Source organism: Macaca mulatta, chromosome 16, assembly GCF_049350105.2.
Source record: "Macaca mulatta isolate MMU2019108-1 chromosome 16, T2T-MMU8v2.0, whole genome shotgun sequence".
In the NCBI taxonomy this organism is placed as follows: Eukaryota; Metazoa; Chordata; class Mammalia; order Primates; family Cercopithecidae; genus Macaca; species Macaca mulatta.
In genome coordinates this window covers 73,360,151-73,387,349 of record NC_133421.1, presented here as the reverse complement: position 1 = coordinate 73,387,349, position 27,199 = coordinate 73,360,151, and the positions used below count along the sequence as shown (strand labels likewise).

General features: G+C 45.2%; 1 protein-coding gene, 1 non-coding gene and 1 pseudogene across 4 annotated transcripts in view; 2 read left to right on the top strand and 1 right to left on the bottom strand.

Moving 5' to 3' along the window:
* Positions 1 to 1,243: 1,243 nt before the first annotated feature.
* Positions 1,244 to 27,199, bottom strand: part of DCAF7 (DDB1 and CUL4 associated factor 7) — a 36,049-nt gene continuing 10,093 nt past the window's right edge. Inside the window, exons 2-8 of one of the 2 annotated variants that reach the window (XR_001440529.3) lie at positions 18,383 to 18,541; positions 17,571 to 17,682; positions 17,082 to 17,200; positions 12,420 to 12,629; positions 10,183 to 10,300; positions 6,291 to 6,528; positions 1,244 to 1,307 (exon numbers count right to left, since the gene is read on the bottom strand). Coding sequence is in view for 1 of the 2 variants with exons in the window: in XM_015120083.3 (XP_014975569.1) it covers positions 6,356 to 6,528; positions 10,183 to 10,300; positions 12,420 to 12,629; positions 17,082 to 17,200; positions 17,571 to 17,682; positions 18,383 to 18,541 (891 nt within the window). In the remaining variant the exon portion in view is untranslated. Of the gene's footprint in view, positions 6,529 to 10,182; positions 10,301 to 12,419; positions 12,630 to 17,081; positions 17,201 to 17,570; positions 17,683 to 18,382; positions 18,542 to 27,199 lie in introns of both variants that reach the window. The other variant, XM_015120083.3, reaches the window with a different exon arrangement.
* Positions 15,929 to 16,556, top strand: LOC100426936 (INO80 complex subunit C pseudogene; annotated as a pseudogene). The gene has a single exon (XR_001440530.3). The product of XR_001440530.3 is annotated as an INO80 complex subunit C pseudogene (transcript).
* Positions 23,211 to 23,314, top strand: LOC114673250 (U6 spliceosomal RNA). The gene has a single exon (XR_003723978.2). It is a non-coding gene; the product is annotated as a U6 spliceosomal RNA (small nuclear RNA).

The window sequence follows — 27,199 nt, the reverse complement described above, 5'->3', positions numbered from 1 at the left end:
GAGACTTTCCCTGCCTTGGCTCCTGTATACCTCTCTAGCTACATTTCCCACTATTCACCCCACCTCAACCTGCAATTCTCTAAATATGACCATACTTTCTTGCCTCTACAGATTTGCACTTGGGTGTTCCCTCTGCCTTAAGGACATTCCCTACTCCCAGAGAACTCCTGCTCAGCCTTCCAAACGCAGCTTAGGCATCCATCTTGAGTTGTTTTCGCTGACCCCATGCGGCTCCCTCCCAGGCAGAGGTGATCGCCTCCTCCTGAGGGGTGATGCCTAAACACATCCATTATTGCACAACAATGCAAGAATTTGGATTTTTTTGTTTTGTTCTTGTCTTTTAAAAATTAATTTGGGCGGGGGGGGGGTAGGGATAAAAGACTACCAATTGGGTACAGTGTACACTGCTCGGGTGATGGGTACACCAAAATCTCAGAAATCACCATTAAAAAAACTTATTATCCACATCACCAAAAACCACTTGTTCCCCCAAAACTATTAAAATAAATGTCAGGCGCAGTGGCTCATGCCTGTAATCCCAGCACTTTGGGAGGCTGAGACAGGCAGATCACGAGGTCAGGAGTTTGAGACCAACCTGACCAACACGGTGAAACCCTGTCTCTACTAAAAATACAAAAATTAGTTGGGTGTGGTGGTGCGTGCCTGTAATCTCAGCTACTCAGGAGGCTGAGGCAGGAGAATAGCTTGAACAGGGAGGTGGAGGTTGCAGTGAGCCGAGATTGTGCCACTGCACTCCAGCCTGGGTGACAGAGTGAGACTCCATCTCAAATAAATAAATAAATAAATAAATAAATAAATGCCAAAAAAAAAATTTGTCTTAGATCTCAGTCTGGCTAAAAAAATTTTTTTTTAAATAAAAATTACTGATTGATTGAGACAGGGTCTTGCTATGTTGCAAAGGCTGGTCTTGAACTCCTGGCCTCAAGTGATGCTCCCACCTCAGCCTGCCCCATGCCTCAGCTGGAATCACAGGCCACTGTGCCCAGCCACAGGTATTTATGTCGATGTCTCCTCTGGTAGACTGCAACCAACTTGAGGCCCATGTCCCCTGGCAGAGAGGAGGTGCTCCACTGAATAACAAGTGAATGACCAAACAGGATATAAAAGGTGATGAGTAGACTGCCCGGCTCGGGCTGGGGCACTGCCACTGTCTATGGAACATGACCAAAGTGACAAAATGGGAAGAACTGAATTCGTCACAAAAAGCAATTCAGTCAATCTATACATGTTCAAGTTTTATTACAAAGTATGATGGGCAGAAAATACGGTACTTCTTATACAGGAGGCTGAAACAGAATGAAAGGGTGAAAATTAGGTTTAATTTACTTAGGAAACAAGAAATAGAAAGTCATAGCTATAACACTCCACTTTCAGGTGCCCTTGAAGTAGCCTTCAATGGAGATTCCCCATAGTTGTTTCACAGCACAGTGTTAAAATTTTATTACAAGCCCTGTGTACAATCAGTCCTGTGAAAATATTTATAAAAGAAAAATATTACAGTACAGTTCTGCAAGGGGCAGCTTCCTCTCCACCTGACCATGGATGCCACAAAACCTATAATATAGAGGGAAAGTTTAAATATATAACAAGAATGGAAGTTCAGACATACTAGGCTAAAGGGCACAGAAATGGATCAGTTAGAGCTTAACATTTCAGAGCAAGAAATCTCCATTTTCTACACAGAGGTTTACACAATCATGCTACAAATTCACTCTGGGTGGGGTGGGGAAGGAAAGTCACTGACAAGAGGGGTAATAAAATACACAGGAACCAAAGCAAGTGAGTCAGACTCAACTAAAGCGATTCAAAGCTTCAGCTCAACAATTTTCATAACACATGGTACACCATAATCAACCCAAGGTGAGAACATTTCTTTTAAATAGTAGATATCACAAGTTCATAATCACTTCTTCCAAAGGTGGGTGCCTATAAACTTTCCAGCTGTTACATACTGTCAACATATTTCTTCTTGAGTTTAAACTTTCTTTAGCTTATTTGTTTCTGGTTGGATATAATACCAGTCCAAGCCTCTTTGGGAAGGCACCTGCATGTTCCCATATTTTAAAAATGACATCCAGAAAGTAGCCTGAGAGGACCTGGCCCATCCCATGTGGCCACACATTTGACTTTGACCATTAGCAGCAGTGATACCGTGGGAGGGGGAGAGGGTGCAGGTGGGTGAAGTGGGCAAGGCTCTGCAACACGAGATGCTCTCAGGAGCTGGCCCAGCCAGGACCTGGCCCAAGGTTCACAGTGACTTTACTCTGCTCCGCCCTCTTCCCTGGGAAAACCAATCTAAGTATCAAGAATGACCTTCCTTCTTCGTCCTGGAGTACACACAGTAAAGGGAAAAGTCTACTTTGAGGCTTCTACTTCAATGGTCTCCCCTACCCCAAGCCAGGAATGGAAGAGGTTGCCATATTCTCAAAGTGGGGAAGGTAGAGGGACAGTACTGGGCTGCCCTCCCACATGTGGTAAACCCTGCAGCTCCTACATGTCTTCATGGCCCAGGAATTCAAGGCCCAGGTGGCAGCAGGAAGAAACAGTGGAAAGGCAAGGGGAAGAGAAAAGAGAAAAAGGAAGGGAAAGTCTGCATAACTGTTATAACCTCTGCTTCTCCTGCTCTGTAACAAACCCACAACCAAGAAGAGCCATGGTCTGGAACAATCATGGGACCCCCAACGCCTGTAGGTTTTTTACCACCAAGTATCACCCATGGCTGCTCTGAGCTGTCATCTTGTTCCCATAGGTACCTAGCATCACAGATGCCCAATTTATGGCCCAGGAAGGCTGACCCAGGCTAAGGGCAGTCTCACTCCACAGTCATACAATGGACAGTCTGAATGTTTTCCTACCCCAGACCTTCACTGACCTCTACTATTTCCTCCTCTGATTTAAAGAAAACATTTTTATTTTCTCCTGCATCCTACATCTCCTCCTAAAATTTCGGCCCTAGTTGTCATCAAAACCTTGTAGGAGTCTGAATTTTTTATTTCTTCCTGAATCTTAGCCAGTTCTCTGACAGCCAATCCTGGATTTATAAGAAATTTTTGCCCAGTTATTTTTATTTTATTTTTTTGAGACGCAGTCTTGCTCTGTTGCCCAAGCTGGAGTGTAGTGGCACGATCTCGGCTCACTGCGAGCTCCGCCTCCTGGGTTCACGCCATTCTCCTGTCTCAGCCTCCCAAGTAGCTGGGACTACAGGCGCCCGCCACCACCCTTGGCTAATTGTTTTTGTATTTTTAGTAGAGACGGGGTTTCACCGTGTTAGCCAGGATGGTCTTGATCTCCTGACCACGTGATCTGCCTGCCTCAGCCTCCCAAAGTGCTGGGATTACAGGTGTGAGCCACCGTGCCCAGCCTCGCCCAGTTATTAGATATCTTCCCTCTTCAAGTCCTAACCTTGCAGGCTAATTCCTCCCTAGAAGAAGAGGATTCCAATGCTCCTGAGCATAAAAACTTCAGGTCCTTGAATGACCTGGACCCATTCTGGAGAAGGCTCTCTGGTGGTAGAGGCCGGAGGCCTAATTTATTCAGCACCTCCATCCTTCCGTCAGAACAGATGAGGACAATACAGGCAGCTGTGCCTCAGGCTGCCAAGAGCAAAAGGGCCATCACCAGCTGGGCCACAGCCTGGCGGAGCCTCCACGTGGGCTTCCTGGTAAAGTCCTAGCGGCTGCTCCTCCTGCAGTCAGCGAGAACAGATCCAGGGCCTCCCACCCAGTCTCGCTGGCTGTCAATTTGAGAACCTCAACAAATTACAGAGAGTTGTTTTTGCAACTACAACAGATCTGTGCTTTCTGGAGCATGGCTGGCTTGGAGGCTTTCTAAATCCTGAGACAGGAGAAATCCCCTCCTAAGTCATGGGTTGTCGGGCTGGTGAAGTAAAGGGAGGGTAAGAGAGCTGGGATTCAAAGACCAGCAACTCACCAACTGTGAGTATGTGTGCGTTTGCTTAGGGGGGTGGAGTCTCCCCTGGGTCCCCAGTGGGATTCAGGGGAAGACTGCACTGCAGGACCTAAGGAAGGATGACAGGGGCTGGGCGTCCACAGGGCAAGGGAAATCTCAAAAGTTGTTGGTTTCCAGAGTAAATATCTATCTTACGCAAATATATTCTAATTATTATTATTTTTTTCAAGTTGTTGTTTCTGAGTTCCAGCTGACAAATTCCACCATACAGACCAAGCTTAGGTGCAGATCAGGAAAGGAATCTCAGAACTCAGTGGATGTAAGCCCTGCCTGGCAGACCAGCCCCTTCTACCACTGACTTCCATTTCAGACCCTTCTCCACAAGAAGGAACTGATGGCCTCCTAAACAAGCAGCCATCAGCTTGGCCTTGCTACCCTTGAGAGAAGGACCCAGTAACCATTTCAAACACAACGAAAAGCAGAGGAGGGTTCTGACCAAGAACTGCTCGCTTTATATCTCCAAATGATGCAGTGCAAATCCAGTGGCAAATGCAGGAGAGGCAACTGCAAGCACATGGCCAGCCAGAGTCCTAAAATCAGAACAACAAAGTAAAAGGGTAGAAGGGGAAATACCCTGGCTAAAAAAGAGCCTTTTTCTTGGGACAGGTCCCTGTATGGTAAAGCAAACAGCTAGACTTTTGGCATACAATGACATCTACTTCTGAAAAGGAAGACTTAACCAAAAAAGCTTAAGGGCCCAGAAGAACAAAGTTCACTGTTTTGCTTCTCAAGCAGGTGAGAGCCAAAGAGGACAAAATCATCTCCTTCAGGCCCCCTACTCTATTAATCTCAGATGAGCAATTCAGAGGGACTTAAAAACCTCCAGGTTGGAGCAGAGCACAAGGAACCAGCCAACTTCTTCCCCCCCACCCCACCCCCTAGCACGTCCCAAACTGCCTGCCCCAAGGGTTCATCTAACAGTGGAATCACACACTTGCTCCTCCATGGAACTCACTCACGTAACGGAAAGACACCTGCGGCCTGCAAGTCAAAAGACAACCGCAGGCTACAAGTCCAACACTGCTCAGAACCTAACTGGGGGAGAGAGGGATTGGCAGGTGTGGGGAGAGCTCTTAACTGGCTAACCCTGGGGGTCTATAATTCCTTTTCCTTCTTTTTTTTTTTTCCTCCCTTTTCATTACCCACAGTATAATGCTTTTTAGCTATCTATCCACCTGACAGCCCGGGGTTGCCACAGTTGATCAGTCCATCTCTTATGTGAGGTCTTGTTCAGGGTTGGAAGCACAGGCAGGATGCCTCTGAGGAAGACTCTCTCACCTCAGAGCACTCAATCCAAAGAGTGCCCAATATACTACCAGGCACAGTAAACTCAACCAGCAGAAGCACCGAAGTTCAACTCAGATATCATTCTTGCCTATCATTGAAAAGACACTAAGTGTAATGGCCTGGGGCTTATATTTGGAGGGAAAAACAGACTCTGAAAGAATGTACTGGAAATATGCTTGAAGTTAGCTTCCTGAAACAATTCCCCTCAAGTCAGGTACCCTGAGAGCCTGTCTCTCTCAGCTCTACCATGCTCCCAGTGGGAACCAATGGGGCTAGACAGTGGTGCTTCAGGGTAAACACAGGCTTCCTATGTCTGTTTAGAAGCTCAGAATGCCCTTGAGAGGAGCCAGGCTAAGAAAGGTGTGATGAGTCAGTGGACTTCAGAGCACCAAGGTGGTTTGGACTCCCGGTCAGGTGTGTACTACTCAGGCAGTGACTCAAGAAGGCAAACTGCTCATGGGGCCAGGGGCCCAGTACCAGCTCCAGGCACTGAAGGAAGAGAAGAAGGTGCAAAGAGGGAGGACTATAGGACAAAGAAATGAGCCAGGAGATTAAAATTCTTCTCATAAAAAAATTAGCCTGATAGGTAACAAATATACAAAGTTAAAATTTGTTAAACACACTGATACTAGGAGAAAAGACAAATTGGTATTTGTTCCCACGTAAGTGCTAAACGAACATGGACATGGACGAGACGTGGGCTGCTGCCTTGGGCAGCAAACAGACAGAGACACCTGGGCAGAGGAATAGACACAGCCAGTGTGTGAACTGCTCCTCAACACAATGCCTGACAAACAAATATACACACATTTTTAATTGAGGAACCAAAGAAGAAGAGGAAAGGAGAGAAAATCTTAAAACTCAGCCCTGGGCTGAGGAGGCGCCACACAGCACTGAGTCTGCCACAGAGGGCGATGGGGTGACTGGCCAGGAACTCCTAGAGCAGCTTCTGGTAACAGTGGGTGCAAAGCAATGAAAGACATACTGGCCACTGGAAACATGTTTCTTCTTACTTTGGGGGTGGGGCAGAGGCAGGAAACACAAAAGCCCCTGCCTCGTGGGCACAGCGCCACCAACACTACACTCTGAGTATCTCCAGGCAGTTGTTGTAGCAGATGGCGATCCAGTCGGGCTGAGTTGATGCCCACTGCACATTGTTGATCTCTCCTTCAGCTGTGTAGGCCAGGATAGGGTCCTCGATGGCTCGGGGCATTTGCTGGATGTCCCAGATGAGAGCCTGGTGGTCATCCGCTAGGGACAAAGAAAGCCAGCAAGCAGGGTCACAAGTGAGGCAATGGGGATGATGATCCCTGCATTTCAGGAGCAATTCACAGTTTACAAAGCACGCATCCCCGTGACGGCGGTTCTATGTTAAGCCCCCATTTTATCGATGAGGAAACTGAGATTCAGAAATGTTAAGGCGCTATTCAGCCAAGTGAGTGGCAGAGCCAGAACTCAAATCTAGGCCCTGACTCCATCTCCCAGATGTCCCCAGGCTCTATCCACTGCACGAATGAGTCCTTCTCATCTGGGTCAGGTATCAGGAGTGGACAAGGGGATACCAAACATGTCATTTGTAGCCACTTAAAATACTTGAGTGGTTATAAAGATCCTTCCTGATCATTCAATATAATGAGAGCGTTTCTTCCCTGTTTGATGGGCATTTATGCTTCAGTGAGTTGTTATATAGAAGAAGACTGACAAAGTAGTGTTGGTATGTGCTGTTAAAAAATTCTTTCCTGGCCAGGCATGGTGGCTCACACCTGTAATCCCAGCACTTTGGAAGGCCGAGGCAGGCGGATCACTTGAGATCAGGAGTTCAAGACCAGCCTGGCCAACATGGTGAAACCCTATCTTTATTAAAAAAAAAAAAAAAAAAAATTACAAATTAGCCAGATGTGGTGGTGCACACCTGTAATCCCAGCTACTCGGGTGGCTGAGGCAGGAGAATCGCTTGAACTCAGGAGGCAGAGGTTGCAGTGAGCCAAGATGGTGCCATTGCACTCCAGCCTGGGCAACAGAGTGAGACTTCATCTCAAAAAAAAAAAAAAAAAAAAAATCCAAGAAAATAGCTATGGGAAACACCAGAAAGATGGTAATCACCTTAAATATATAAAAGCACATGAAAAATGACTAGAAGGAAATATATTAAAATGAGAATGATGGCAATACTAAGATGACAAGGTTAGGAGTTACGTTTACTTTTCTCTAGTTCCTAAGTGATCCGTAATGTGCTTATATAACTTTTTTTTTTTTTTAAATGGAGTCTTGTTCTGTCACCCAGGCTTGAGCATAATGGTGCGATCTCAGCTCACTGTAACCAACGCCTCCCAGGTTCAAGCGATTCTCCTGCCTCGGCCTCCCAAAATGCTGGGATTACAGGCATGAACCACTGCACCCGGCCTATATTACTTTTATAATCAAAATAGTAAGTTAATTTTAAAAAAAGAAAAAAAAAGGCAATGGCCTTCAGAGCTGCAGTGTACCCTGACTCTGCCATACATTCTGATGAAAGCTGGTCTCACATACACAGAAAATCTGAATAAACTAAACCCTAATAGGTCAATTGTGGGCAATACCAGTCTCCTGCCAAGGCCGCATAATCTGGGCCAGGTGCAAGATCCCTCTCCCAGAGATAATCAATGCCAAGAGGTCAGGGAATTGCACCTCTAAAGCACTAAGCCCCTTTTCCTCAATGCTCAACTGAGCACACTTGAGCAACAGTTCCTTCGGTTGAAGGGGCTCAAGGCAGGTGCAACACACAAAACAGCGAGCCGGACAAAGGGAGAAGCCAGGAGCAGAAAATGGGGCTTCTATGGGGCCAGTCCTACTTTCCATGAATAATGGATGACACCTTTCTTTTCTGCTTCTTCTATCCCTCCCTATCCACACCGCTGGAAAAAAAAAAAAAAAAAAAAAAAAAAGGCAATAATGAAGAAGACAAACCACAATCTGAGGTACAGAAGGCAGCAGCAGGCCCCCAACTGCTCTTCAAGGAGATATACAGGCATGAGCAGAGGGCCAAAATCAGGAAAAGCTTCATGCTTTCCAAATAATGCTCAAATGGCAGAAAAACACCACAGTACATTGCTTCTTGGACTCCATAACGAATCTTGTCCATTATAAGGCTACTGATCAGTGAGGAGAAGAAAAAAAAACACACTAAAAAAGTTAAGCAGTAAACCACCACAGGGCTAGGACAGAATCCTCTCAGTGCAAAAGGAAGAGGTATATAGTTGTATTTGAGGGCGTGGATGTACACCCCCAAATGTATACCAAAAGGGTCTGGAAGGAGATACATTACCTGTTGACAGAGGTCATCTATGCAGAGTGGGATGGAGGCAGAAATGATATAGCAAGGAGAAAAGATGACCTTCACCTTGCTCTAAATATGCCTCTGTACTGTTTTCATTTTTAATATCAGATTCGCAGTATTTCTACAATAAAAGTGCATTGACAAACAGCATATTTTTCTTTTCTTTTTTTTCTGAGATGGAGTCTCACTCTGTCACCAGGATAGAGGGTAATGGCACGATCTCAGCTCACTGCAACCTCCACCTCCTGGGTTCAAGCGATTCTCCTGCCTCAGCCTCCCAAGTAGCCGGGACTACAGGCGCACACCACCATGCCCGGCTAATTTTTGTATTTTTAGTAGAGATGGGGCTTCACCACGTTGGTCAGGATGGTCTTGATCTCCTGACCTCATGATCCACCTGCCTCGGCCTCCCAAAGTGCTGGTATTACAGGCATGAGCCACTGCACCCGGCCTTTCTTTTCTTTTTTTAAAATTTATTTTAGAGGCAGAGTCTTCCTTGGTTGCCCAGGTTGGAGTGCAGTGGCACAATCATAGCTCACTGTAACCTCAAACTCCTGGGCTCAAGGGATCCTCTCACCTCAGCCTCTAAGTAGCTAGGACTATAGCAATTCACCACTACACCCAGATAGTTTTTTTAACTTTTTGTAGAGATGAGGTTTCACTATACTGTCCAGGCTGGTCTCGAACTCTTGGTCTCAAGGAATCCTCCCACCTTAGCCTCCCAAAGTGCTGCAATTACAGGCCTGAGACACTGTGCCTGGCCCAACATATTTTTAAGGGGTACTCTTTTTTTTCTTTTTTCTGGAGGCAGAGTCTCGCTCTGTTGCCCCAGCTGGAAGGCAGTAGCATAATCTCTGGTCACTGCAACCTCCACCTCCTGGGTTCAAGTGATTCTCCTGCCTCAGTACCAAGTAGCTTGAACTACAGCTGTGTGTCACTATGCCTAATTTTTTTTGTATTTTTAGTAGAGACAGGGTTTCACCACGTTTGTCAGGCTGGTCACGAACTCCCGACCTCAGGTGATCCACCTGCCTCAGCCTCCCAAAGTGCTCGGATTACAGGCGTGAGCCACTGCGCCTGGCCAGTAAGGGATGCTTGCTCTGGTCTGGGAAACAGTGAAATGAAAACCACAAGTCACACACCACAACCAGGCAAAATTCTGTGAGGCCCTCCGATGTGTCTAGAGCTCACTGTCGGTTTGTTAAAGTGAAACCTGAAAGGTCCCATGGAGATGTTGATCTTCGCAGTCCCAAAGATTCTGTGACATCCATGAGAGATGCCTCCCTTTCTCCATATTCCTGGAATTGAGTCCTCTGTGCCACCCAGATTTCAGGGGGACAGTACAAGGCACAGGCCTGTAACTGACACATGATGTAAATTGTATATGGAAGATGCTCTGATGTCCATGAAGGTACAAGATCGTCTAAAAATTTGTACTGATTGAATTTCACAAGTGTGGAGAGGCTCCAACTAGTCATTTTATATAAATCTCACAAGACCGTCCTTAGAAAACAGTAACAACTACAATTCTAAGGAGCCAAGAGATTTCCTCCATCCCTCCCAGATTCCTTTCTCCCCACCATGATTACCTGCAGTGCAGATGTGGCAGGATGAATGTGGGGCCCAAGCAATGCCGTTGACACATGCTCGATGGTTGTTTAACCTGGCGACAGGTGTGCAGGGAACTCGGACATCTAGAATCACCACCTGCGGAAATAATAAGTAAAAGGCCTGGGATCGTCAGAGTTTCACAGAAAAAAACAAAAAACACTACCCACATGCAAAAAATCTTTTTAGGCATAACTTTTTAATTCCTGGATTTAAAGAACATGAGAGACAGGATTTTCATAGGATTGAGGGAAAACAAGACAAAGGACACGGGTAGTTTATAGTCTCTATCTTGAGCAACACTGGGCCTTTAGACTGATAGGGGAGATGCAGAAACAGGCAACAGGAGTCTGGGTAATCCTGGATCCCAGCAGGTGCACGTGGTAAGAATTCTAGGCATCTCAGCTGAATGGAATGAGAGCCCAGCCAAAGCAGAATCTGAGGCACTAACGCCACCAAACCAAGGACAACCAATGCATTCTCCCCACCCACAATTCACCTATTTTATCAAGTAACAGACTAGAGAGAGCTGCCATTTCTTTTTCCTTTTTTTTTTTTTTTTTTTTTTGAGACAGAGTCTTGCTCTGTCGCCCAGGCTGGGGTGCAGTGGCCGGATCTCTCAGCTCACTGCAAGCTCCGCCTCCTGGGTTTAGACCATTCTCCTGCCTCAGCCTCCCGAGTAGCTGGGACTACAGGCGCCCGCCACCTCGCCCGGCTAGTTTTTTGTATTTTTTTGTAGAGACGGGGTTTCACCGTGTTAGCCAGGATGGTCTCGATCTCCTGACCTCGTGATCCGCCCGTCTCGGCCTCCCAAAGTGCTGGGATTACAGGCTTGAGCCACCGCGCCCGGCCTTTTTTTTTTTTTTTTGAGACAGAGTCTCCCTCTGTCACCCAGGCTGGAGTGCAGTGATGCGATCTCCACTCACTGCAAGCTCCACCTCCTGGGTTCAAACCATTCTCCTGCCTCAGCCTCCCCGAGTAGCTGGGACTACAGGCACCTGCCACCACGCCCAGCTAATGTTTTGGTTTTTTTTTTTTTAGTAGAGATGGGGTTTCACCATGTTAGCTAGGAAGGTCTTAATCTCCTGCCCGCCTTGGCCTCCCAAAGTGCTGGGATTACAGGTGTGAGCCACTGCGCCCAGCCTTTTTTTTTTTTTTTTTTAGACGGAGTCTCGCTCTGTTTCCCAGGCTGGAGTGCAATGGCACGATCTCGGCTTATTGCAACCTCTGCCTACCAGGTTCAAGCGATTCTCTTGCCTCAGTCTCCTGAATAGCTGGAACTATAGGCGTACGCCACCACACCTAGCTAATTTTTGTATTTTTAGTAGAGACAGGGTTTCACCATGTTGGCCAGGATGGTCTCGATCTCTTGACTTCGTGATCCGCCTGCCTTGGCCTCCCAAAGTGTTGGGATTACAGGTGTGAGCCAGAGCGCCCAGCCAGAGAGCTGACATTTCTACATCTGTTTGCTGAAGCTGGATGAATCCGTCCAGACTACAGAAGAGAAAAATCTGCTTTTTCACTCAGCACCATAGGCACATACGAGTTGGTTTACTCTTTTTTTTTTTTTTGGCGGAGTCTCGCTCTGTGGCCCAGGCTGGAGTGCAGTGGCCGGATCTCAGCTCACTGCAAGCTCCGCCTCCTGGGTTCACGCCATTCTCCTGCCTCAGCCTCCCGAGTAGCTGGGACTACAGGCGCCCGCTACCTCGCCCGGCTAGATTTTTGTATTTTTTAGTAGAGACGGGGTTTCACTGTGTTAGCCAGGATGGTCTTGATCTCCTGACCTCGTGATCCGCCCGTCTCGGCCTCCCAAAGTGCTGGGATTACAGGCTTCAGCCACCGCGCCCGGCCTGGTTTACTCTTTAGATATTGCTTTTCCTGGCTAACTCCAACTCTGCAAAAATTAAAAGTTCTTAACAAGTAATTCTTGTTCCAAATCAGGCTTTCTCAGTCCCGGGACTGCTGTCATTTTAGGTTGGATATACTTTGCTGAGGGACTGTCCTGGGCACTGTAGGATATTTAGCAGCCTCCCTGGTCTACCCCCTAGATACCATAGTACCAACTGTGTCTCCAGAGTTGTGACAACCAAAAATGCCTCCAGACATTCCCAAAGATACTCCGGGGGCCAAACTGCTCCAACTGAGAAGCAGCCTTCTAGAAACACTAGGCACTGCTGAAGTTAGGCAGGGCCCATGGTAGCCTGAGGGGAGTGCTCACCTCCATTCCATCCATGGCCATGGTGGCCAGGTAGTTAGGGTCCTGCTTGTTCCAGCAGAGGCGAAGCAGCGGGTGATGCTGTGGGTCTTCGTAAATGATGGTGCTGTGTTCTAGATGGCGGAGGTCAAACATCCGCACGGAGCCATCAGCACCCACAGAGGCAAACATGTCCCTGCCACCCCCGGCCCGGCTAAATGCAATATCATAGACCTGTTGGTGAACAAGAAGCTCCGGTCAGATTCAGATCCATTACCTCTTCTTCCTATAGGAGGGAAATCTGCCACGTCAAGTTCATCTAAACCTCGCTCATGACACAGAAGCAGGTAAATGAAGCCCAAACAGTGTCTGTGAGTACTGAAACCTGACAGTTCTAGTATCCGTGGCTTTCCAAAGATGGAGGATCATTCTGCTATAGAAATTGGCTGGTTTCTTCCCACATTCCTGCTTTCCAAATCTTCTTCCTCCAACCCCTGAGATAAAACAAAGGCACATACCCTGCTGACCAACAGAACAGTGGCTGTCTTCTGCCACACGACAAGAATGAGACATTTATTTCCTGGGCCTTATGCACAATCAGAGGCAGGTCTATGAGCCCATTAAGTCCTAGATCATCAATCACAGAGGTGAAAGCAGCCCTCCTGTGGTCACTGAATAGCAGCCAAGCTGATTCTACTGTGAAACCTGGACCTGAGACTCATGTGCAAGAAAGAGGTAACAGAAATTTTGAGTCATGAGAGGCCTAGATGTTCCTGTATTCACAAATAGGTTTAGTAGCACCCTCTTGTCCTAGGACATGTTGTTTCTTCTCCTAGTTGGTTTGTGATCATAAGTGAATCAATTTAGGTTCTAAATCACTGTTTTCTGCTTTTATTTGCTGCAAACATTGCATATCACTAACATCTATGAGGAAATAGAGGCAGAGAGCAATGGAGAGCTTCAGAGAAAGAGAGGACGAAGGCCAGGTGCGGTGGCTCACACCTGTAATCCCAGCACTTTGTGAGGCTGAGGCAGGCGGATCACAAGGTCAAGAGATCAAGACCATCCTGGCCAACACAGTGAAACCCTGTCTCTACTAAAAATACAAAAAAATTAGCTGGGCATGGTGGCTGGCACCTGTAATCCCAGCTACTCAGGAGGCTGTGGCAGGAGAATTGCTTGAACTCGGGAGGTGGAAATTACAGTGAGCCGAGATTGCACCACTGCACTCCGGCCTGGGACAGAGCAAGACTCTGTCTGAAAAAAAAAAAAAAGAGGATGAAGAGGGGCAAAGAGAAAGCCAGAGACAGACAAGTAGAGAGAGAAACAGAAATAGAAAAGCTAATGCCAAACAAAACTCATCTTCTGGGGATAATGACAGATGACTTCTGGGGAGACAAGACTAGAATTTCTCACTAAATATTGCAGCTCCAGTGTTGAGGTTCTGCCTACTGAGGGACACTGCCAAATGAGCATCTATTGCCATTTAACCTCATGAGTTCCTTTTTTTTCTGGCTATGAAGAAATTATGCTTGTTCTTCTATGGCCGGAAGTAGAAGTGGTTCAAAAGGGACTGGGCCAGTCATCAACAAGGAGGCACCCAGGCCTGACATGCCTGACAGATCGAGGCTTTGTCTAGTACTGTACAGCTGCTTTAAGGCACAGCCGTGTTTATTGTATACCCCCCAATGCCAGCTCCTGGTAACCCTCAGGGACAGAGATGCCATAGGTGCCATGGGCAGTGTGGCCGAGTGTGTAACGCTCTCTTAGCTCTAAGTGACTGCTCCTTCAGTGCTCCACCAGCATGGTTCACTGGGAAACCAAGGGAAGGTGGCAACTCCCAAGTACACTAAACTCTCTTCTACAGTGATCTGCCAGGTACCAATGAGAGCCTTCCAAACAAGTCTCTTCCTAGAGAAAGGTAGACTGAGAAAAATCAAAGGTGCTAGAAAGGTGCTATTACTGTTTCTCTAGAGCCACTATCCTTTCTCAGGCTCTTTCCTTCAAGACAAGGCTGCCGATCTAAGCCTGTCTGCTGCCAAGATCCATTCCTGGCCTTTCTCCCTGCTCTTCTCTGCATCACAAGAGAACTGATTCCTACAGTGTGCATTTGGCAGGCTCTCAGATCTGCTTGCTGCTTCCGGCTGGTTCAGCCATGGGAGGCTTTGGTGGGAAACTGGATGATGGGAAGCAGAGAGAAGCTAAGGTATTTCTCCTCCCCTCTCTCTGTGCCTAGAAGCGTCTCTGCCAGGTAAATCCAGCCCCTGGGCTCCAGGAACCCTGCCTCCTCCCATGGTCCTTCTGGCCCATAGGCAGCTGCAGCTTTCTGCTGCTCCCATTCTATGGATGACCTCACTGCTATCTATGTGGCTTCTCAGCTTTACCATCTTCTGTACAAGCAGCCCCTAGATTAAATCCCCGCAGTTCAAATACTTAAGAGTAGTTCCCATTTTCTGGGTTGGACCTAACAGACAACAGCAGGCTAAGGTGTCATATAACTAAAATGTAGCAGCTTGTTCAACTTGATACCAAGAGGGTTTCCAGAAGTTCCTTACTGGTCCTCTCTGCGGCACAAACTCTTCATTTGACCCCTGGTTTAGCAGCAGTCAAGTCTAGAAGTTTTGTAACAGGGCTTACCCTTAGGAGTATAGAAAGCCAAAGACAACCCCTTACTAAGAATGATAACCTGGGTCACATCTTCCTATGCTGTTGACAACCTCAAGTTTCTGACCTAAGGTCAAGGCATTCTTTTTATCTGTACAGATATTAATACCCCTAGCTGTGCAGGGTAAGGTAGAAAAGAAAAGGAAATAGTACCCATAGGAGATGAGAGTACCAGGAGCATGCAACGACTCTAGGAGGAAAAGATTTATGGGGATTTTCTAAAATCACTAAGAAGAATGCTTTGATTAAAATGCAATTGGCTGGGCGTGGTGGCTCACGCCTGTAATCCCAGCACTTTGGGAGGCCAAGGTGGGTGGATCACCTGAGGTCAGGAGTTCGAGACCATCCTGGCCAACATGGTGAAACCCTGTCTCTGCTAAAAAATACAAAAATTAGCCAGGCGTGGTGGCGGTCACCTGTAATCCCCGCTACTCCGGAAGCTGAGGCAGAATCACTTGAACCCAGAAGGCGGAGGTTGCAGTGAGCCCAGATTGCACCATTGCACTCCAGCCTGGGCAACAAGAGGAAAACTTTGTCTCAAAAAAAAAAAAAGCAATCACAAATAGTTCTCCTCAGTTTTCCCAATAAACACAGAAGCATCACCATCAAAGTAAAATACATTCCATTGCCTCCATTGCCAACAGTAATGAACGTATAAAGATTTAGGATTTTATAAAACATTTATAGAGAAAAATGGATAATTAGGTTTGTCTCTCAGAAACTTTTTTCTCTTCCTGTCTCTCTTCCTTCCTCCCCAAATCTAATCTATTTCAAGATAAGTATTACTCTAAAGTTATTTTTTAATTACATCAGTTCCCAGCTCCTCTATAAGAGACTTCATTATTAAAAAACAGCAACATCAGGAAAGGAAGTTCCAGGGCCTGTGCTGGGAAAGAGGTGGGGGGACCAGGGGAAGACTCAGGGTGCAATGGCAGCGCAAATTCCAATTGTAGACACCACTTCCACTCCCAGAATAGTCCGGAACAGCAAGAAGAGGCCGGCCAGCCCTTCCCACAATGGCAGCAGCGGCAGGGGCTATGGCGCCAGTAAGAAGAAAAAAGTGTCTGCCTCCAGCTTTGCACAGGGTATCAGCATGGAAGCCATGAGTGAGAATAAAGTGGCACTCTCTGAGTTTAGCACAGGACCTGTGGAAAAAGCTGCCAAACCTTTGCCATTTAAGGATCCCAACTTTGTACACTCTGGCCATGGTGGCGCAGCTGCTGGTAAGAAGAACAGAACCTGGAAGAATCTGAAACAAATCCTCGCTTCCGAAAGGGCATTGCCGTGGCAACTGAACAATCCTAACTACTTCAGTATTGATGCTCCTCCATCCTTTAAGCCAGCTAAGAAGTATTCTGATGTTTCAGGCCAACTACACAGACCCCCAGAGCAAACCGCGGTTCAGCACCATTGAAGTTTTCCTACATTCAGAGGCTGCCCTCTGACGTCGTCACCGGCTACCTGTCCCTGAGGAAGGCCACAAGCATCGTTCCCTGAGCCCGAGAAAAGGAGATGAAATGGAAAGCTGTTTCAAAAACAGACTCTGGACTCGTGATTTTGTTTCATGGAAACAAACTCGTTCTGCTGTCCATCTGAAAATGCCAGTGCTGTGCCTTGGAAAGAATGTTTGGCTTTCATTTAAGGGTTTTTTTGAGTGTGTGTTTTCCCTCCAAGTGTGATATTTCCTGCTGAATTAAATTATACTTCAGTTGTTGCCTCAAGTAAAGGTGTTTGACAAGAAAATACAATAACTATACTTTTCATTAAAAAAAAAAAGCAACATCTAGCATGAAAAGAACAATGACAGACCGTATGTCATTTACATTAGCCAAAAAAAGCATTCGTTTACAATAGTGTTGTTTTCCCGTTTTTGATACATTACTATTGTCAATTTAGACAAGAAGATGTTATGTTACAATTTTCTACATAAATTGCAGAACAATGAGCGAACAATCTGACCTCTTCCTGTGCGGAAGGCACAGGAAGCATTTGAGGAAAGACGAAATGGAAAAGCATCATTACCTCTTTGTCATGGGCGATCAGTTGGGTCTTCACATGGCCAGACACAAGATTCACTCGCCCTAACACCTGCCCTGTCTCCAGCCCCCAGATGGTGCACGTTGTATCAATGCTTGAGGTACCTGCAAACAACCAGTGCAAGTCAGGGCTGATGGGACCAGGCAAGCTTCCCTCCTGTGTCTACTCATCTGCTTGGCCCAGGGAGCAACATACCATAAAGACTACAGAAAACAAGGTGGCGGCTACCGGCAGAGCCACAGAGGAAGTCAAGTATTCAGTCCTCACCATAAGACCTCAGATTCTAACTGGAGGGACAAGATCTACACACACGGAAAGCTCACCCACACAAAGGAACTAATAAATAACCACATTCCATACCTAGCCTACTTCCCACAGAGCCTTGTTCTAGGATGATGCATGGCCCAGTGTGACATCTGAGAAAATGTATTTTGGCTTCTTCCAGCTGAAATACATACTCCCTAACTCCCTTACCTAAAAGATAAGGATCCACCTCATTCCAGTCAAAGGAGGTCAGGGGAGCACAGAAATCAGAGTTCTTATTATTGTTTAGCAAACACTCCAGCCTGGTCTCTGTTTCACCAACCTGAAGGAACAAGAATTTAAAAAAGAATCAGCCAGTCTTATCCTCATAAAAAATATTTTTAAAAATCCCTGTTTAGAAAATATCTTAGCAAACATAAGACATGAGGGGAAAATATTTTTATCAAAAACAGTAATAAACCCAGGACTCCCCGAATGCTACTTTTTCTCATACTTTCTCCTCTGCCCAGCTTTTGTTTTCTACATTTTCATCCCTGCATCTTCCTAGAGGAGAGGTCTTCTCACCTTGCCCAGCCTGGAACCTCTACACAGGTGTACTAAGGCCATGCCCATGCTACAGAGGACGCTGCTGCTGATGAGCTCAGCCGAGGGCAGAGGGAAGCCTCCAAGATCCACTCACACACTTTATCAGAATCAATGGCCTGGTATTTCATTTAGTTTACTCAAAAATACCTTGGCTGCAAACAGAACATAAGTTCCCAAGCGTTCCCACCTCCCCGAAGGCTGTCATCGTCACCTCGGGTTGACTGAGCTGACTGCAGCCAGACTTCATGGCATCTTGACTTGATTTACTAGAAAATCTGCTGAGCCAAATGAAGTCAGTCCATTTAAGTTTTGCTTGCTTATCCCGTGCTGCAGTGACACTCGCTGCCTCTGACCCCATCTGTTCTGTGACTTCTCACTGCTGACAGCTGAGGCTGAGAAAGCCGACTTGTCTGGCTGCTAATAAAGCATCCGCTTACCCTCCACACACGGAGATAGTCGCCGCTTGTTGCCAGTAGGTCTGGATAGACGCCTTTTGTATCAGGGATCCACATGAGCTTTGTGGTGGGGTACGGGTGGTCAAAGGTGTTTCTGCAAATAAACTCTGAACTCTCCTCATCTAAACCAACAAGCTGAACCTGTAACATGCCAAAGTTGAGCCACATAAGCATTTGTGAACAGTATAGCAAATACATTAGATCCCTGGTCAGTGATAGAGGTTGTTTTTTAAGACAAGATCTTGCTCTGTTGCCCAGGCTGGAGTGCAGTGGTGCGACCACAGCTCAATGCAGCCTCCATCTCCTGGACTCAAGTGATCCTTCCACCTCAGCCTCTCAAGAAGCTGGGGTTAGAGGCAAGCACCACCATGCACAGCTAATTTTGTTCATTTTTTGTAGAGACAAGGTCTCACATGTTGCCCAGGTTGGTCTCAAACTCCTGGGCTCAAGGGATCCTCCCACCTCAGCCTCCCAAAGTGCTGGGATTACAGACATGAGCCACCATGCCTGGCCAGTGACAGAAGTCTTGACACTGTACTACACTAAACTGCAGAATCAAAAACAATTGCCGTGAGAGGGCATCTAGTCCAACCATCCCCTGGCAGACAAGGACACCTAGACTCAAAGAGGTGGTTACGCACAATACTGCAAAGGCAGTAGGAGACAGAGACAAGATTTGATTACAGGTTTTCTGATTCAAGTACTGCATTCTTGACACCAACTACATAAGTGCACTCTCTGCCAAGCCAGGCACACCTTCCCCCAAAACCCCTGAGGTATTTGCAAATGAGCAGGGGTGGTTTTGGCTGCCACAATGACTGGAGTGCTGAGGACATTTGGTGCTCAGAGGCCGCGAATATGAATATGTGCAATTTCATTAAACAAACTAATGCTTACTTAAAAATCCAATAGTGCACAACCCTCATCAACCCCAAACTCAACACTGGCTCATTATGTTTACACATAAAGGTACATCAAATGACCATTTAAGAGCCCAAACCAAGCAAAAAAAAGTGGGCACCATTGATGATTAAGTCCCACCTAGCTCTGATCACTTTTTCTTAGAGTCAATTTTAGCCCACCATTTCCAATCTTTGCTGTCAAACTCGATCTGGCTCGGTGGGACACTAACTGTACATTTGCTTATGAACTTCCAGTTGGAAGATGGAATGGTGGGAATATTTGGTAAAGATCCGCAATAAGGGGAAAAGCACTAACCAGACAACACAAAATAGAATTCCTTCTACTCATCTTTCTGACTTCGGTCTCAGACACCAGTATCTTCCACACATTTTTTTTCCCCAAAGTTAGGTATAGTTGCATGCAATAAAACCCACTCAGGTGTATAGTTAAATGAGTTTTGGCAAATGTACAGTTGTATAACCCCCACAGTAAGATATAAAACATTTCCATTAACTCAGAAAGTTATTGGCCGGGTGCGGTGGCTCAAGCCTGTAATCCCAGCACTTTGGGAGGCCGAGACGGGCGGATCACGAGGTCAGGAGATCAACACCATCCTGGTTAACATGGTGAAACCCCGTCTCTACTAAAAAAAAAAAATACAAAAAACTAGCCGGGCAAGGTGGCGGATGCCTGTAGTCCCAGCTACTCGGGAGGCTGAGGCAGGAGAATGGTGTGAACCCGGGAGGCGGAGCTTGCAGTGAGCTGAGATCCGGCCACTGCACTCCAGCCTGGGTGACAGCGCGAGACTCCGTCTCAAAAAAAAAGGAAAGTTCTCCCAGGCTCCTCTGCAGTCAACCCCTTATAACCACCCCAAGTGGCCACTGGTCTATGGTTTTGTCTCACCATAATACCACATAAATAGAATCAGATGGTCTTGAGTCTTTGGTCTGGCTACTTTCACTCAGTACACTGCTCTTGAGATTCATCCATGTTCTTGTGTGTATCAGTAGTTGCTTCTTTTCTTACTGCTGAATAATACTGCATTATGTGCAACCTGTAATTTTGTGTGCACTATGTGTGCATTATGTGCACTCTATAATTTTGGTTTTGTTTTTGAGATAGGGTCTCACTCTGTTGCACTGGTTCGAGTGCAGTGGTGCAATCATGGTTCACTGCAGGCTCAATCTCCTGGGCTTAAGCAATCCTCCAGCTTTAGCCTCCCCAGTAGCTGTGACCACAGGCATGTGCCACCACACCCAGCTAATTTCTAAATTTTTTGTAGAGATGGGGTCTCCTTATGTTGCCCAGGCTGGTCTCGAACTTCTGGACTCAAGTGATCCTCCTGGCTTGGCCTCCCAAAGTGCTGGGATTACAGGAGTGAGCCACCGTGCCCAGCCAATTTTTTATGTCCTAGTTAAGAAATCTTTGCTTAATCCCAGGTCCCAAATATTTTTTCCTATGTTGTCTTCTAAAAGTTTTCTAGTTTTAGGCTTCATATTTAGGTCTCTGAGTCATTTCAAGTTAAATTTTTATATGGCACAAGATATGAATCAAGGTTTACTTTTTGTTGTTTTTCTTTTTGAGATGGAGTTTCGCTCTTGTCGCCCAGGCTGCAGTGCAATGGCACAATCTTGGCCCATGGCAACCTCCACCTCCTGTGTTCAAGCAATTCTCCTACCTCTCTGCCTCCTAAGTAGCTGGGACTACAGGCGTGTGCCATTACGCCCGGCTAATTTTTTAGTATTTTTAGTAGAGAAGGGGTTTCACCATTTTGGCCATCTAGTCTTGAACTGTTGACCTCAGGTGATCCACCTGCCTCGGCCTCCCAAAGTGCTAGGATTGTAGGCGTGAGCTACCACTCCCGAACAAGGTTTGCTTTTTTACGTATGTCTGCCTGTTCCAGCATCACTGGTTGAGAATTCTTTCTCCTTTGAATTACCTTGAACCCTTTATTGAAAATCAGTTGACGATGTATTTGTTCATCTATTTCTGGACTCTATTCTGTTCCATTATCTATTTGCCTATCTGTTTGCTAGTAGGCAAACTGTCTTGATTATAGTAGCTTTCTAGTAAGTTCTAAAATCAGATAATGAGTTCTCCAACTTTGCTGTTCTTTTTCAAAACTGTTTTGCTATTCTCTACTTTTGCTTTTCCATGTACATTTTACAATCAGCTTGTCAAATTTTACAAAAAGCCTGCTGAGATTCTGATTGGGATTCTGTTGAATCTATCGATCAGTTTGGGGAGAACTGACATCTTACTAAAAATACTAAAAAATTAGCTGTCACCCAGGGTGGAGTGTAGTGGCTCGATCACAGCTTACTACAGCCTTGGCCTCCCAGGCTCAAGTGATCCTCCCACCTCAGCCTCCCAAGTAGCTGGGACTACAGGTACAAGCCACTGTACCCAGCTAATTTTTGTATTTTTTGTAGAGACAGGGTTTTGCCGTGTTGCCCAGGCTGGTCTTGAACTCCTGGGCTCAAGTAATCCACCCACTTTGGCCTCCCAGTACGCTGGGCTTACACATATGAGCTACTGTGCTTGACCATGAAACTGTTTCAAATTCCATTTCCAATTGTTCATTGCTACTGTATATAGAAATACAATTGATTTTTATACATTAATCTTGGCTTCTATAACTTTGCTACATTAGTTGTTAGTTTTAGTAGCTTTTTTGTAGATTCCTAAGGATTTTTCTATGTATATTCATAGATCTTGTCATCCATCTTTAACTCTTAAAAATCCATATGACTAAGTCTAAATATTCATTTTATAGAGCACCCACAGACTTTCAACAATCATATAACTGTTAGGGAAGATAATGTATAAAGACATAAAAGGAGACAAAACCCAGTGCCCTAAAACACTTAAGATAGTAATGCAAGTAATGTCACAAGGTAATACATGATTGGCTTATTTATGACACAGATAATAATCAGTAACAATTGAGAGGAAAGAGCAATGATTCAAACAGGGCACCTGAGGAAAAGAGGAGTCAGCATCTGAGCAGAGTCTTCAAAGGAGAACAGGAAGGATCTGGGTAGGCAAATAGGAAAGGGAAGGGCAACCCAGGTAGCTGGAACAGAAGGGTCATGCATACAAAGGTGGCAAACTAAATGACCCATTTGGTAGCAGCAAGCAGGCCTGTATGAGAGAGCCACGTGGGACTGCAGTGGAGATGCGGCCGGGAAGGTGTGCTGAGGGGAGGCTGGAAGGCCCCAAAAGCAACCATGGCCTTCCCCCCATGAAGGTGTCTGAGAAGACAGTGGTATGATTACAAGGCCTCTGAGGACCACATATCTGGTAGTGCTGGGCAGGACAGACTGGATCAAGCAGGTGGCTAGAGGCAGGGAGCTCAGAGGGAAATGGGAAAAATTAAGGGTCTATGGTGACTGATAGTGAGAATGGCAAGGGATAACCAGGAATGGCCGCACGAGGGACTGTGACCAAATGAACAGTTTTTACATGGAACTAAAAAGTTGACATTCTGACCTTTGCAGAATTTTTTTTTTTTTTTTTTTTTTTTAATACAGATTTTCACTCATCACCCAGGCAGGAGTGCAATGGCGTGATCTTGGTTCACTGCTACCTCAGCCTCCCAGGTTCAAGCGATTCTCCTGCCTCAGCCTCCCAAGTAGCTGGGATTACATGCAGATGCCACTGTGCCCAGCTAATTTTTTTTTGTATTTTTAGTAAAGATGGGGTTTCACCATGTTGGTCATGGTGCTCTCAAAGTCCTGATCTCAGGTGATCCACCCGCCTTGGCCTCCCAAAGTGCTGGGATTACAGGCATAAGCCACCATGCCCGGCCAGAAAATATTACATAAAGAAGGAAGATTCTAGATGAAACAAGGAATTTTTGGTATCAGCCTTTGTGGAGGAGAAAGGGGAAAAAACCCAGATGAGAGTGCTTGCTTCAGCAGCACACATACTCAAATTGGAACGATACAGTGGTTAGCATGTACCCTGCACAAGGATGACACGGAAATTTGTAAAGTGTTCTGTATTTTTACAAAGGATAAATGCTTGCGGCAATGGATGCCCAATTTTCCAAGTTGTGATCATTATGTATTACATGCCTATACCAAAATAGGCACACCTATTATGTATCCACACAACGATGACGACAATAACATGAAAGGCTAAATTCTCAGGCTCATCAGGCAGAATAAAGAATAAACCTCTGAAGCTGGGTGTGGTGGCTCACACCTGTAGTCCTAGCACTTTGGGAGGCCAAGGCAGGGAGTTCGAGACCAGTCTGGGCAACACGGTAAAACCTCGTCCCTACAAAAAATACAAAAATTCACCGGGTGTGGGAGTGCATGCCTGTAGTTCCAGCTAATTGGGAAGCTGAGATGGAAGGATGGTTTGAGCCTAGGAGGTAGACGTTGCAGTGAACTGAGATCACACCACCACACAGCAGCCTGGGCGACAGAGCTTTTTTTTTTTTGTCTCAAAAAAGGAAGAAAGAAAGAAAAAAGAAAGAATAAACCTCTGATGTAGATTGTGAGCCAGATATTTCACTTATATATTCATTCAAGAAGTATTTAGTGGACAGCTCCTAGGAGTCAGGCACTGTTTTAAGAGCTGTGGATACACCAGGGAGCACGAAACCCCAAATCCCTCTCTAACCTTGCAGATAACACTGTGAAGTTCAACTGGAAGAGAAAATGCCTTTCAAGTCATCAGAAATGTCCTCCCAAGGTTCAAATATCCAATCTTGTGAGCATTTGCCACTTAGGATCCTCTTAGCCTAATAAGGCTTTCTACCACCCAGCCCTAACTTACCTTACTTTCCACCTTCATTTATCTAGTCACTGTTTCCCATCCCTTTCCTTACACTTCCCCTCTATACCTGTAAAATCCTCATGCCTCCTTTCCACTGACCCAAATCCTGCCCAATGTTAGTACAGCACTTAATCGGGCTTCTAGGGCTCCCTACTTACCACCTGCTAGCTGTAAGACTTTGGACACGTTACTTAACTCTGCTAATCTTGTTTCACAATCTGTAAAGTGAGGATGTTCACAGTACCTACCTCGAGTTGTACATAACAGCTCTATGTAGAACTGTCTTACTCAATATATGAGCTTTGAATATTATGACATCTCACCACCTTCATAAGGCATTTACAGTCTTCCTGGTCCAGTGCTATTTCTTTCAGTGCTTATCTCTACCATCTGTTTGGTGACGAATCCCATAGTGCCTCATGAAAGCACTGACATTACTGTCTTACGCTATTTCACTTAGTAAATGCCTTAAATGTAGGCCTGTGTCTCACTTCTGTTTGTACTGCCTACAGCAGTGGTTTTCCAACTTAGCTATCAGACTTGCCTGAAGAGGTTTACATTCCTAAGCCTTCAACTCCAGCCTAAGATTCCGATTCAGTAAGTGTCAAGTGAGGCCCAGGACTCTCTATTCTTAGGAATTCATCACCCCTGGTGATATGATTTCAGCTAGGTTTGACAATCTCCACACAACAGTACCTAACCTAGGAGAGAAGACAGGAAATAGCTGAGATTCAATCTTTCGTTGACCTTCTCAATGCTTTCAGAAGAGGTAATGACTTAAATTTTTAATTTGATTCAAGAAAAAAGCCATCCTCATTGTTCAGAAAAGGTTCATGAAATTCAAGTTCTGATGTAATTTTTAAAAATGATTTTCCCCAATTAGGAAATTAAAACTTTTTCATTATAATACTGCTCCCCCACACACAAAAAATTAAAATTAAAATCCCACCACATAAAGATAACCATTCATTTTCTTTTTCCCCTGGCTCTTTATAGTTTTTAAGTATTTTTAAGTATTACAGAAGTAATTTATACTAACTGTAAATAAGATACCAAGTATAGTGAATTAAAAGTACAAGTCCCTCTTTCAATGCCACCCCATCCTTCTATACCAGTAATTGCCATATGGTTTGATAATAACTACTTCCAGATCTTGCCTACAGATTTACAGATAAACAATTTTTCTTTACGTAATTATATTATACTATTCTGCAACTTGCTTCCCTTTACACAATATATCAATTTTCTTATTTTTTTCTTCTTTTTTTTTTTTAGATGGAGACTCACTCTGTCACTCAGACTGGAGTGCAGTGGCACGATCTCAGCTCACTGCAACCTCCACTTCCTGGGTTCAAGTGATTCTCCTGCCTCAGCCTCCCGAGTAGCTGGGATTACAGGCACCCGCCACCACACCTGGCTAATTTTTATATTTTTAGTAGAGACGGGGCTTCACCATGTTGGCCAGGCTGGTCTTGAACCCCTGACCTCAAGTGATCTGACTGCCTCGGCCTCTCAAAGTGCTGGCATTACAGGCATGAGCCACTGCACCTGGCCTGTAGCTGGGATTATAGGCGTGAGCCATCACGCCCAGCCTGTATGTTTAACATGTAAAATATTTCCTTTTGTTTCAATATTTTTGCCTTGAATTTTATCTGATGTTAATGTTATCATGTCTGACTTCTTCTCTATAAAAAGAACTGCTTCTTGTTACTATATGCCTAGTGCTTCTTCATTCACTCCTTTCTGTTTATTCCTTTCTGAAGTTCTACTAAGATTTAATTTTTATTAATGTTAGCTTTTTTATTACTAACTCTTTTACTAGGTAATACATACACAAGGCCCAAATTTTGAAAGGCACAAAAGCAATTATAGTACAAATTAGGGCCCCTACATCCCAGTTCCTTTCCCTGGAGAAATCAATGTTATCAATTTCTTGTGTATCCCTTCCATACACAACCATATGAGTGTACATACGTATATGCATGCGCCTTTTTTAAAACACAGGTGTTAGTTTACTTTTCTATATATTTTTTCCACTGAATATTTATTTTAAAATGTTCCATATCAGCACATGAAAACCTAGCTCATTCTTTTAACAGCTGCACGGAGGTAGCATAATTTATTCAACAATTTCCCTAATAATATTTTCATATTTTTCTCTTACAAATAATGCCAAAATGAACATCCTTGCACTTTAGTCATTTCAACCACGTGAGTATAGCTGTAGGATGAATTACCACTAGCGGAACTACCAGGTGGAAAATAATGCCAATTTAAATTTTGATAGCAACTGCACAGGAAAGCTACACATATGTATATACACACACACAGTAGATTACTAAGGTTTTTTATTTTTCCTAATCTAACTGAAACTCCTTTTTTTTTTTTCCTTACGAGGTTCAGTTCTTCATATGTTCAAGAATCATTTACATATCCTTTCTGGAAACTGTTCATATCTGTTTCCTTTTTTCTAGTGGGTGACTGGTCTTCTGGTGATTTGCAGATCTTTATATGCAAATCTTTATATTAAAGGATTTGTTCTTTGTCTGGAATGTTACATGTATTTTTTCAGTTTGTCACTTATCTTTTGACTTTGCTGGGTTGGTTTTGTTACAGATATTTTATTTGTATATAGTTTACTTCTACTTTTATGGGTTTCTCACACCAAGATTCTCCCATGTTTTACAGTTGAATGTTTACATTTTCTCATTTATCTGGAATTCTGGTACAAGGCTTTGTTTGTTTGTTTGTTTTAGATGGAGTCCCACTCGTTGCCCAGGCTGGAGTGCAATGGTGTCATCTCGGCTCACTGCAACCTCCGCCTCCTGGGTTCAAGCGATTCTCCTACCTCAGCTTCCTGAGTAGCTGGGATTACAGGCGCCTGCCACCACGCCTGGCTAATTTTTGTATTTTTAGTAGAGACAGGGTTTCACCATGCTGGCCAGACTGGTCTCGAACTCCTGACCTCAGGTGATCCACCCGCCTTGGCCTCCCAAAGTGCTGGGATTATAGGCATGAGCCACTGCACCCGGCCGGTACAAGGTTTAAGGTAGAGATCCAATTTTTTGTTCTAGTTTCAATACTCATTATTTAAAATATATATATATA